Here is a 13,086-nt window from a genome sequence, read left to right on the forward strand (position 1 = left end):
CACGGCAGGCTCCGATGCCGGCCTCGCTGACCCCAGCACCGGCCTAACCCCTCAGCAAGTTCCGGACCCGACCTCGGAGGCCCTAGCACAAGCCTTGCATCATGGTAGGCTCCAATGCCGGCCTCGCTGGCCCCAGCATCGGTCTAACCCCTCTGCAGGTTCCAATCCCGGCCACGGAGGCCTCAGTAGTGGCCTTGCCTCACAGCAAGCTCCGATGTCGGCCACTGGCCCCGGCGCCCGCCTAACCCCTCAGCAGGTTCCGATCACTGTCTCTGTGGTTAGTATTTCAAAGGTTCCAGTTGTAATGTATCAGATCTCTGCCTCCCCCGAATATTGGCCACTGGCATTGCCACTGCCTCCACCGTTTCAAATCCTTCCCAGGCTCTTTTTCCACTCTGAATGTTGTCCAGTGTTCCTAAGCATGCGTGATGGTAGCATTCGACATTTGGTGTAATTTCTCCAAAAAAATAAAGTTGGTAAGATCCGGTTTCTGCTTCTCCTGAATACAAGTCTCTACCACCATCGCGAAGAACTCTTTCAACACCGCATTTCTCCTTGGTCTCCGCTAAACTCTCTCCTTATATGTGATATCTGAGATTCTTAACAATATAGAGAAATAGCAGTCCTCTTTCACGGCGAATTTTTCCATAAGTTCCAGTGCATTTAGGTAAGTTTTGTCTGCATCTCCAGTGTCCTGGCATCCATAATGGCTTTCTTACCACCTCTCCGATATTTTTCTTTATCTTTTTCTGTTCTGGGCCCGGTTTCTCCAGGGGTCTGGCGTGCTACTCGCAGTTCGGCCGGGACCCAGAGTCCCGCGACCCAGGCCCCGGCTTTTGTGCGCCGCGCGAGACCCCTGCCCAGAACCCAGCGTCTTACTGGGCCTGGTTTCTCCAGGGGTCTGGCGTGCTACGCGCAGTTCGGCCGGGGCCCAGAGTCCCGCGACCCGGGCCCCATTAGGCGTGCCCCGCCCGCGACCCCCGCCCAGAACCCAGCGTCTTACTGGGCCTGGTTTCTCCAGGGGTCTGGCGTGCTACGCGCAGTTCGGCCGGGGGCCCAGGGTCCCGCGACCCAGGCCCCGGCTTTTGTGCGCTGCGCGAGACCCCTTCCCAGAACCCAGCGTCTTACTGGGCCTGGTTTCTCCAGGGGTCTGGCGTGCTACGCGCAGTTCGGCCGGGGCCCAGAGTCCCGCGACCCGGGCCCCATTAGGCGTGCCCCGCCCGCGACCCCCGCCCAGAACCCAGCGTCTTACTGGGCCTGGTTTCTCCAGGGGTCTGGCGTGCTACGCGCAGTTCGGCCCGGGGCCCAGGGTCCCGCGACCCAGGCCCCGGCTTTTGTGCGCCGCGCGCGACCCCCGCCCAGAACCCAGCGTCTTACTGGGCCTGGTTTCTCCAGGGGTCTGGCGTGCTACTCGCAGTTCTGCCTGGGGCCCAGAGTCCCGCGACCCGGGCCCCATCTGGCGTGCCCAGCCCGCGACCCCCGCCCAGAACCCAGCGTCTTACTGGGTCTGGTTTCTCCAGGGGTCTGGCGTGCTACGCGCAGTTCGGCCGGGGCCCAGAGTCCCGCGACCCGGGCCCCATTAGGCGTGCCCCGCCCGCGACCCCCGCCCAGAACCCAGCGTCTTACTGGGCCTGGTTTCTCCAGGGGTCTGGCGTGCTACGCGCAGTTCGGCCGGGGGCCCAGGGTCCCGCGACCCGGGCCCCGGCTTTTGTGCGCCGCGCGCGACCCCTGCCCAGAACCCAGCGTCTTACTGGGCCTGGTTTCTCCAGGGGTCTCCAATTTTTTCTTCTTTATTTTGAAACCGGGTCTCACTAAGTTGCAGAGAGACTCACTAAGTAGCTGAGGTGGGCCACGAACCCAGATCTTCCTGTCTCAGCTTCCCAAGTACTGGGAACATTTTTACTTTTATAGTAAAAATATCTTTAACTTTCAGGGAAATAGACAAACCAAAAAATGGAAATGCATGAGCCGGAGCCATGTCCACTCTGAGGAGCCATTCAGGTTCTGGGTGCTCCACCGAGGCAGCAGGGCTCGGCGGTGTGCACACGTCAATACAGCACGGTGTGCACACGTCAACACAGCACGGTGTGCACATGTCAACACAGCATGGTGTGCATGTGTGTGCTTACTCGACTTCACATTTCCTCAGTAACCGGTGGCTGGGATCTGGGCCTGGGCTGGGGTGGGGTGTGTGTGTGTTGATGGAGATGGAACCCAGGGGAGTTCTACTTCTGAACTTCACTACCAACCCTTTATACCAATCCTTTTCATTTTGTATTTATTTCTGTTTTTTTGTGTGGTACTGGAGATTGAACCCAGGGGCATTCTACCTCTGAGCTACAACCCAGCCCTATTTTTAAATTTTGAAACAGGGTCTTGCTAGGTTGATGAGTCTCTTACTACTTGCTGAGGCTGTCCTCCAGCCTGAAGCCCTCCTGTCTTAGCCTCTCAAGTACTGAGATTATACAGACATGCGCCAGCCACCGAGCCCAGTTTCTATACCACTTATTTTGCAGGTACTGAGGATTGTACCCCCAGGGACATTCTACCTCCGAGCTACACTCCCAGCCCTATTTATTTTTTGTTCTTTATTTTGAAACAGGGTCTCACTAAGTAGCTGAAGCTGTCTGCGAACCACGATCCTCCTGTCTCATCTCCCAAGAACTGGGATTATAAATGTGTGTCACTTTGCCTGGCTTAAATCAAGTTTTTTAATGAAGGCTGTGGGTTGTTCTCATGCTAGCACAGGGCTCTCTGGGACCAGCAGGGGCACGCTTGTGTGGAGTGGAGGCAGCCCTGTCTTCCAACGTAGGAGGCTGACTCTTGTAGTCATGCAGCATATTTTCACTCTGTTGGGGTCTGGCTTATTCAGTTTTGGCCTGTTTTTTTCTGAAAATGTATTCTCTGGAAAAAAGACTAGAAGGAACCCTGGTACAGTACTCCTGGGGATGGTGGTAAGGGCGGGTGCTTTTCTCCGACCCTGTGGCTGCTGCTTCTGATAGCACTGATGGGAGGCAGATGGCACAGCGTCCACCCCGGGACGGCCAGCCTGGCCACCTGCTAGTTCCCTGTGTCTGTTTCCTTGCCTGTGAAGCAGGGATACAGCAGTGCAGCCTGGGCTTGCTGGGCAGCACCAGTATGTGCAGCTTACGCCGGGCACAGCAGGAGCAAACTCCTCCACATCCCTACTACCACCGCCAGACGGCAGCCAGGACCACACAGCCAGACGGTGGGCCGCTGTGGCTACAGGTGCATCCTGAGGTGAGGCCATCTGCAATGCAGGACTGTCCTGGAGCCAGGTAGCTCCCGTATTGCTATGACTATCTGCACTCAGCTGTGGTCCTAGAAACAGCTCAGTGAGCATCTCGGGACCCTTCTCAGTGAGGGCTGGCTCCTCAGAGGTGCCCTCACCCAGTTAAAGGGCTAAGGTAGTGGGCTGTCAGAAACCCGCTTCCTCTGAGATGATGACTATGGAGTGTAGACGTCGGGCTGTGTTAGCAGACATGGCATGCGGTGCTCATGAAGGAGGGCACATGGGGAAAGCAGAGAGAGTTCTGGTTAGTTTTCCAGAAAGCTTGCACGTGTTGGGAGAAGCAGAAAAAGTCTCTTCTCTACGAGGATACAAAACTTCCACCCCATTCTAAGCGATGTGTGGGACGCGAGCTCAGGTACCTCATGTATTCCAGCCGGTACACAGACAGCAGGTAGGTGGACATGGCGAAGTCCAGCTTGTTGATGAGGGCGGACACTTCAGGAGGGGGGTCCAGCAGGTTGATGATGGTGCTTCGGAGCTCGTTTAGCTCGGCCTGAGGGGAGAAACAGGTTCACAAAGGCAGCCCCGGGAAAGGAGCCCTGGGGGTTGGCCTGGGCACTTCTGGATGCTGAAAGGATCTGCCCAGCTGTTCTGGAGAGCTTCTCAGAAGCAAGGGGAGGGCCCTTACGGGAGTGACCGTGTCGTTCTTCATGGCTGAGTTGTATTGGAGGACGGACCGCAGCGGCTCCTTGCTGGGGAAGGTGAGCAGCGGCGACTTGGTGGCTATTTCACAGACCCCCTCGTACCACTCTTCTGGCCAGAGCCCTGTGTGAAAGCGAGAGTGAGTGGGACAGGGCTGGGGATGCTGTGCCACGGCAGAGTGCTTGACCAGCACGCGTGAGGCCCTGGGTTCAACCCCCAGCATTCAGACTATTGATTCCTTTCCATTCTCTGACCCCTCCCCTCCCCTCCCTCTCTCACATACACACCTCTAGGATCTCCTAATGTGCTAGGACTATAATAGAAAAATAATGGAGAACCTAACAAGAAACTGAAAATTCTAAAACTTCAGCTGTGCTGCACTGAGTGGCAATGGCTGAGACACTCCTAGAGTCCGGGCTCCTCTGTCTGGGGTAAATGTCCTTAAAGTGGGTCACAGGAATGAGTCTGCTCCTGACGCGGGCAGATCTTTCCTGCAGTATGTGCATCCTCAGTAGCCTACACTCCCTCTGGGAAGTATGCTTGCAAGTGGGCTCCTCTCTTCTGAGAGACCCTGCACTGTGCGGAAGCTATTCTTTCTATTTTCTATCCTTCCTTGGCTTACAAATAAACTTCTATAGTCCTGTAAAAAATGTCTGCAAATACTTATACTTCCCCAGGAGGGATCAGCCCCCTACCTGACCCTTCCTCAGCGAATCCCATCAATACGGAGTAGAGCCAGAAGTCCCTGAAAAGCTTCTGTAACCGCGGCTTAGCTTCCTTGATGGGCGGCAACCTTCGGGTGAGCTGCGTGCCAAGGAGAACAGGAGAAAGGTTATCTGCTCACAATAACCTAACACACGAAGTGTAAAACCAAGTATAGACTCACTCTAAAAGCACAGGCAGAGACTCAGCCAGTCGGACTGGGCAGGAAAGGCACACTGTGCAGTGGCTGGCTCTTTTGATATCTGTGTGTGGGGGGGGGCACTGGGGATTGAACCCAGAGGGATTCTACTTCTTACTTAAATACCCAGACTGATTTTTTTTTTATTACTTATTTGGAAGTAGGGTCTCACTAAGTTGTGGAGGGCCTCGCTAAGTTGTTGAGGCTGGCTCTGAACCTGTGATCCTCCTGTATCAGCCTCCCAAGTACTGGGATTACAAGCGTGTGTCACCATACCCATCTCTTCTCTGTAATTTTACCAATCAGTCATTTATTCATTCATTCACTTGCTGAGTACCTAATGTGCGCAGGCGCTGTGCCTGCGTGGTAAATAGCTCCATTTCACCAGGCATGGTGGTGCACGCTTGTAATCTAAGCATTTGGGAGGCTGAGACAGGAGGGTCATGGTTTGGTTCAGAGCCAGCCTCAGCTACTTAGTGAAACCCTTTGCAACTCAGTGAGACTGTGTTTCAAAATAAAGAATAAAAAATAGGGCTAGGGGTATAGCTTGGAGGTAGAATGCCCTTGGGTTCCACCCCCAGTACCACCACCACCACAACAACAAAAAAAAAAAAAGCAAGCTCTATTCCTAGCTGGGCATGGGTGGCACAGCTCTAATCCCAGGACTTGGAAGGCTGAGACAGGAGGATCACAGGTTTGAGGCCAGCTTCAGCAAGTAATTGGACTCTCATCAACTGAGCAAGACCCTGTTTCAAAATAAACATAAGGCCGGGCGTGGTGGTGCACGCTTATAATCCCCACGCTTGGGAAGCGGAGGCAGGAGGATCACGAAGTTTCGAAGCCAGCCACGCTGGCTTAGGAGACCCTGTTTCCAAATAAAAAAAATATTAAAAGAAATAGGTCTGGGAGTGTAGCCCAGAGGTAGAAGGGTTTCCAGGAACCCCAGTACCACCAAAAAATATAAATAAATAAAAAAAAAAACATAAAATAGGGCTGGGGTACAGCCCAAAGGTAGAATGCCTCTGGGTGGAGCCCCAGTGACACCCCCCCCCCCATACACGAGGACATGAGAAACCAACGGAATGCAGGAATCCTGACTGCAGCTGCGGGGAGAGGTGGCACACAGCACAATCCCAGTACTTGGGAGGCTGAACACTGTTTCAAAGTAAAAGATAAAATTTGGCTAGGGGTGTATCTCAGAGGTAGAACCTCACTGGTTCAAGCCCCAGTACCACGAAAGCCAGCCAACTGGTCTATATGCAAGGAGCTGCTTTCCTCAGGAGTCACAGCACTGCGCTGCAAGGCAGAGGCCTCACTTGTGTGACACACGTCCCAACAGCCAGAGCTGAACTGCCGCCGTGTCCTCTCACCTCCTGAGCCCAGGAAACACCCAACGGCGCGCACGAACTCAGAGACAGCAACGTGTTGACTGCTTATTTAGGGAGGTAGTTGGCATATGGATGTTCATTATGTAAGTCTTACAACTTTTCTGTACATTTTAAAATTTCATATTAAAAGTTAAAAAAAAAATCCAACCCTGCGGCAAGCCTGGAAACAAGAGCAATACCCATGGAGTACGTGTGACGGGCGGCAGCACTTTGCTGAAACCACATAGCGGTCTCCTCCAAGCGACAGAGACGGAGACGGCGAGGTATCAAGACGGGGGTCCAGTTTGTCTGTGTTGTTTTGCAGTTCTGGGAAGTGAACCCGGGGCATTCTACGTCTCAGCTACACTCTCAGCCCTATTTTTTATTCCGTATTTTGAAACAGGGTCTCACTAAATTGTGGAGGGCCTTACTAGGTAGCTGAGGCTGGCCACAAACCTGCAATCCTCCTGTATCAGCCTCCCAAGTACTAGGATCACAAGTGTGCGCCCCCACGCCCAGCTTCAGCTTCTCTTTTTGTTAACAGTGGATTACATGATTAGAAGGCTAGATGTGCAGAAATTATCACCTGTTACTAGTCTTAGTGACTTTTCTTGTAGTAGTGGGGATTGCACCCAGGGGTGTCCCACACCCTCAACCCCTAGTTTATTTTTTAAATTTTAAAACAAGGCCAGGCGTGGTGGCACACACTTGTAATCCCAGCATTTGGGAGGCTGAGACTGGAGGATCGCGGTTCTCGGCCAGCCTCAGCTACTGAGTGAGGCCCTTTGTAACTCAGTGAGACCCTCTTTCAAAATAAAGAATTATGTTAGTCTTTTACCTATCTCTAAATTGTACTGTTTGCCTTTATTGTTGTTAATTTTTAGGATGTCTAGTTGGAATATTAATATACCTTCAGATATAGCATTTGGAAATATTTTATCCCATTCTATTAGTAACTTTTAAATCTGTTTACATTGTCTTTGGATATACAATATTTTTTTATTTTTTAGGGAGTTTGTATACTCTTCTGTTGCCTGTGCCATTGAAATCATATCCAAGAAATCACTGCCAATTTCAATGTTGTGAGGTTTTATGACCCAGATTTTCTTCTAAAAGTTTATAGTCTTAAGATTTATATTTAGGTCTTTTATCTATTTTGAGTTAATATTTGTATATGGGATTAGGTAAGGGTCCAATTTTATTCTTTTCCATGTAATTATTATTTTTCAACAATATTTAGTTAAAAGATTATTATTTCCACCACCAAATGTTCGTGGAAACCTTGTCAAAAATAACTTGACAATATAGGGAAGAATTTAGCTCTAGGCTTTTATTTAACTCCAATGGTTTATATATCTGCCTTTAGAACAGTACTACTCTGTTTCAATTATTGTAGCTTTATATGATTTGAAATCAGAAAATATATATCTTCTAGCTTTGTTCTTTTTCAAGATCGTTTTGGGTATCTAGAGTCCATATTCCATATTAGGATAGATTTTTTTTCTGAAAAATAAATATATAAATATATGATAGTTTCACCAAAAAAAAATAGAAAAAAAAATATTCTCTGGTAAGACAGAAAGCAAAAAGAAATGTTGAAATGTTATCTTTAAGTCATCAAAAGCTTGGTATCAGACAAATGAAACTGTTATGTGAAATTATCATTTTTAATTTTGGATAAATTGCTATAATACTAGATGTCAACCACTAAGCCAAGCATGGGAAGGAGGGATGGGGAGAGAATGGGGTGGGGATCGGGTGGGGGCTGATTGGGCGTTGTGTGCATGTATGTCTACAAAAGTTTGTATCCCACTATGATGTATGAATACAGTGCACCAATTAAAAAATAAATAAATAAAATAAAGAATTAAAAAAAATAGGGCAGGGGGTGTAGCTCAGAGGTTGAATGCCCCTGGGTTCCATCCCCAGACCCACAAAATAAATAAATAAATAAAATAATAAATAAAATTTAAAACAGGGTCTCACTAGTTGTGAGTTGTGAAGGGTCTCACAGAATTGTTGAGGCTGCCGGGCGTGGTGGCGCACACTTGTAATCCCCGCGCTTGGGAGGCAGAGACAGGAGGATCACGCAGGTTCGAAGCCAGCCGCGCACGCTGGCTTAGGAGACCCTGTTTCCAAATAAAAATGTAAAAATAGGTCTGGGAGTGTCGCCCGGAGGTAGAAGGGCTTCCAGGAACCTCAGTACCACAAAAAAAAAAAAAAAAAAAAAAAAAAAAAAAGAAAAAAGAATTGTTGAGGCTGATTTTGAATCGGGGATCTTCCTGTCTCAGCCTCCAAAGAACAGGGATTACAGGCATGAGCCACCATGCTCAGCTGGTTACTAGTTTTTTTATTTTTTTGTGGTACTGGGAGTGGAACCCAGGGGCTTTCTACCTTTGGGCTATACTCCCAGACCTATTTTGTGTTTTATTTGGAAACAAGGTCTCACTAAGTTGCTGAGAGCCTCAGTAGCTGAGGCTGGCTTTGAACCTGCGCGATCCTCCTGTCTCAGCCTCCCAAGTACTGGGATTACAAGAATGTGCCACCATGCCCAGCTCTTGGTTACTAGTTTTAAAAAGCAGCAAAAAGCCAGGCGTGGTGGCGCACACTTGTGATCCCAGCATTTGGGAGACTGACACAGGAGGATTACAGTTCACAGATACCCTGGCTACTTAGTGAGGACTTTTGCAACTCAGTGAGACCTTGTTTCAAAATAAAGAATAGGGCTGGGGGGGGGGTATAGCTTGGAGGTAGAATGACCCTGAGTTCCATCCTCGGTGCCATAAAAAAAAAAAAAAAAAAGCAGCAAAAGAGGTAAGGGTAAGGGTAAGGGTGCACGGTTCAGTGGTGAAGCACTAGAATACACGAGGCCTTAGGTTCAATCCCTAGCACCACCACACACACACACAAAAGACCAAAACCCCCACAAAAACCCGCACCAAACATATTCATAGCATAGAAATTCCAGCAAAGTAAACAATAGAAACCCTGGCAGAGAAGTAGAAATGAAAGCGACCTCTGTGTGTACACTGAGCAGCTACTCTGTGCGGGGTGCACTCTGCTCTTCCTCCGGTTTGTAACCTCACTTAACTTCACGGCCCCTCACACAGGGCTGGGGATGTGACTCCTCCAGGGTGGCGGGGTAGCTTCAGAAGAGCGGCAGCCACCTGAGGGAAGATGTTCCAAGCAGAAAGAACGGGGAGTGCCAGGCTCAGCAGCCAGGGAAGAGCTGGAGCGGCTGAGCAGGCTCAGGAGGAATCTGGACAGAGGGAGGTGCCTCCCAAATCAGCATGGTGGCGCCCACAATCAGTCCTAGACTCAGGGCGGGCACACCAGGCCCTGGGAAAAACAAACACTTCCCACATCCTGAGCACAACGCACACCTATACACTAACATCTCTAAACAGCAGCACAGACAGCCCCCCAGATGCTCAACCATCCGCAGTCTCCTCCTAAGAGTCAGTCTCTCCCCACCCTTTTTATTATGGTACTGGGAATGGAACCCAGGGGCACGCTACCTCCGAGCTACACCCCCAACCCTATTTTTTGTTCTTAATTTTGAAACAGGGTCTTACTGAGTTGTAAAGGGCCTAAGTAGCTGAGGCTGTCCGCCAACCGCGATCCTCCTGTCTCAGCCTCCCAAAGCTGGGGTTACAAGCGTGCCCACCATGCCCAGCTCTGTCTCTCCCTTTGGATGGTCTCCAAACATGCTCGCATGATAAGGTAACCAGTGCTTTGTGATCAGCTGCTCTTAGACAAACCAGAATATTCTAGCTGGGCTTGGTGGCCCACACTTGTAATCCCAGTACTTGGGAGGCTGAGACAGGAGGATCCGGGTTCGCATACAGCCTCATCTACTTAGTGAGGCCCTTTGCAACTCAGTGAGACCCTGTTTCAAAATAAAGAATAAAAAATACGGCTGGGCCATAGTTTGAAGGTAGAATGCCCCTGGGTTCCAACCCCAGTACTGCTGGGAAAAAAAAGAGAATATTCTGATAACCTTTTATATCATTAAAGACATAAATAGCCCCAGAGGTCTGCATGAATGCCTAAATGGACTTGGGTTTGGGAGGAATGGCTCAGTAATATCCCTATCTGTCCCACAACAGACAGGAGAGCTGGGCTGCAGATCCCAACCACAAACAAGGGACCCTTGACTGGAGTCTATGCAAGGGCCTCTGATTCTACAGGCTACCAATCTTATTCATCAAGCTCACAGGAGGATGGGATGCCTCCCTCGTGGTCCTGCCGGGCAGGCCAGGAGAGGTGGGAAGACACTTAGGGGCACACAGCTCTCCTGATGCACAGTCTGGCCCCCAGAGGGCTGCCGTACGTGGCCTAAGCACGTACTGGCTCCCCCAGGGTGCATGCTCACCCACCGTGCCTGACCATCACATCCAAATCTCAGCACACAGAACTGGAGCCTGGGGGTTGCCGGTCACTGAACAGTGATCAAAGACACAGCTGAGGGGTTTGTGCTGACAAAGCTAGTTGAGCGCTGTTTGAATTGGGACATATTTACTTTGGAAAATATACAACAACAGCCCAGCACCAAAGTTCACATTGAAACCTGCTGGTGAGCCAGGCTGACTGCATCTCTGCAACGCTACTTCTCAACAAGCACGGAGGTAAGTTCCGATTTTAACATTTCTGCTGATTATAAATTATAATCTGGGGCATTCAAAGATGGGCAACTGGCCAGGCATGATGGCCACGCTTGTCATCCCCGCGCTTGGGAGGCTGAGACAGGAGGATCGCGCAGGTTCAAAGCCAGCCTCAGCTACTTGGTGAGGCTCTCAGCAACTTAGTGAGACCCTGTTTCCAAATAAAACATAAAATAGGGCTGGGAGTATAGCCCGAAAGCAGAAAGCCCCTGGGTTCCATCTCCAGCACCACCACCAAAAAAAAAAAAAAAAAAAAAAAAAAAAAAAAAAAAATTAGAGGGACATGCTATTGAGACCTAATCTTGAATGGTTCAGAAAATAAAGTGCATGTGTGTGCCTGTGCATGCATAGCAAAAACACACACATAAAAAAAATAAACCAAGTGTCCCCAAATATGAAATCCTGGTGAATCCGGAAAAAGGAGATTCGGAGGCTGCTCTGCAACTCAATTATTTTTACTTATTAAATTTGAAAATTTGAAGTTATTTAAAAATTTTGCCCACTCTAGGCAGCTGAGTCTCGTCCATTCCTGCTTTGGGGCTGGAGACAGGGAGGCCAGAGGGGCTCGTGCTGGGTGTTCTGTTCTATGCAACCAACAAAGGAAAACAAATGAGCCGTATGAAGTTCCCAGAAAAAAAACCCATGAAAGGTTTATCTTAAAGAAAAAATAAAGCAAGCAGGGCGTGGTGGCACACGCTTGTAATCCCAGCATTCTGGAGGCTGAGACCAGAGGATCGTGGTTCATGGACAGCCTCAGCTACTTACTGAGGCCCTCCGCAACTTAGTGAGGCACTGTTTCAAAATAAAGAATACAAAAGAGGATTGGAGGTGTAGCTTGGAGATAGAATGCCCCCTGGGTTCCATCCCCAGTACCACCAAAAAAAAAAAAAAAAGCTTCTCTTCAAAGATAGCAGTCTGGATTTACTTATTTGGTAGTGCCAGAGATTGAACCCAGGGTCACTCTACCTCTGAGATATACCTCCAGCCCTTATTTGTTTGTCTGTTTACTTATTTATCTATTTATTTAATGTTTGTTGTGGTACTGAGGATTGACACCAGGGGCATTTTACCTCCAAGCTACACACCGAGCCGTGTTTTTAAAATTCATTTTATTTTACTTACGATACTGGGGATGGAATCCAGGGGCGTTCTCTGAGTTACACTCCCAGTTGTATATTTTATTCTTTATTTTGAAACAAGGGTCGCCGGGCGTGGTAGCGCACGCTTGTAATCCCCGCGCTTGGGAGGCAGAGACAGGAAGATCGTGCAGGTTCGAAGCCAGCCGTGCGCGCTGGTTTAGGAGACCCTGTTTCCAAATAAAATAAAAAAAATTTTAAATAGGTCTGGAAGTGTAGCCCGGAGGTAGAAGGGCTTCCAGGAACCCCAGTACCACCAAAAAAAAAAAAAAAAAAAAAAAAAAAAAAAAAAAAAAGAAACAAGGGTCTCACTGAGTTGCAAAGGACCTCACTAAGTAGCTGAGGCTGTCCACAAACTGTGATCCTCTGGTCTCATACTTTTTTTTTTTTTAATTTTGAAACAGGGTCTCACTAGGTTGATAAGAGTCTCACTACTTGCTGAGGCTATTCTTGAACCTGTGATCCTCCAGTCTCAGATTCTCAAGTACTGGGATTAATAGGCATGTACCACAACACCTGGCTGCAGTCTGAATTTAAATAAAATCTAATGATAGTTTTTTAGCTTTACCTTTACTATACTAACTGGGGAAAAAGTAGATTTATCTTTTAAATCCTTAATTTCTTAATCCATAGAAAATCAGAAATATTTTTCCTTTCTCTGGTAAGAAAAAATAAAAACTATTTGCTGGGCATGGTGGCGTATGCTTCTATTCCCAGTACTTGGGAGGTTGAGACAGGAGGATCGCGCAGGTTCGAAGCCAGGTTCAGATACTTAGGAGGCTCTCAGCAACTTAGTGAGACCCTGTTTCCAAATAAAATATAAAAGAGGTCTGGGGAGCGTAGCCCAGAGGTAAAAAGCCCCTGGGTTCCATCTCCAGTACCACATACACACACACTCACAAAAGAACATGAATTGCTTTATTTTTATTTTAAATCAGAGTCTCACTACGTTGCAGAGGGCCTCACTAGCTGAGGTGCTGAGGCTGCCCTCAGACTGGTCTCAGACTCTCAAGTACTGGGATTCCAAGTGTGCGTCACCACACCCAGCTGAGGACACTTTTAA

General features: G+C 49.0%; 1 protein-coding gene across 2 annotated transcripts in view; it reads right to left on the reverse strand.

The window, feature by feature from the left end:
- PI4KA (phosphatidylinositol 4-kinase alpha) overlaps positions 1 to 13,086 on the reverse strand; it is a gene marked incomplete at both ends in the record, with an annotated part of 118,268 nt that overhangs the window by 34,299 nt on the left and 70,883 nt on the right. For both annotated transcript variants that reach the window (XM_080717628.1, XM_080717629.1), the window contains 3 exons: positions 3,673 to 3,806; positions 3,942 to 4,078; positions 4,651 to 4,759. In XM_080717628.1, coding sequence (XP_080573754.1) covers positions 3,673 to 3,806; positions 3,942 to 4,078; positions 4,651 to 4,759 — 380 coding nt within the window. The remainder of the gene's footprint in view (positions 1 to 3,672; positions 3,807 to 3,941; positions 4,079 to 4,650; positions 4,760 to 13,086) is intronic.

The sequence above is a fragment of the Muscardinus avellanarius genome, assembly GCF_963383645.1.
Source record: "Muscardinus avellanarius genome assembly, chromosome: 21".
In the NCBI taxonomy this organism is placed as follows: Eukaryota; Metazoa; Chordata; class Mammalia; order Rodentia; family Gliridae; genus Muscardinus; species Muscardinus avellanarius.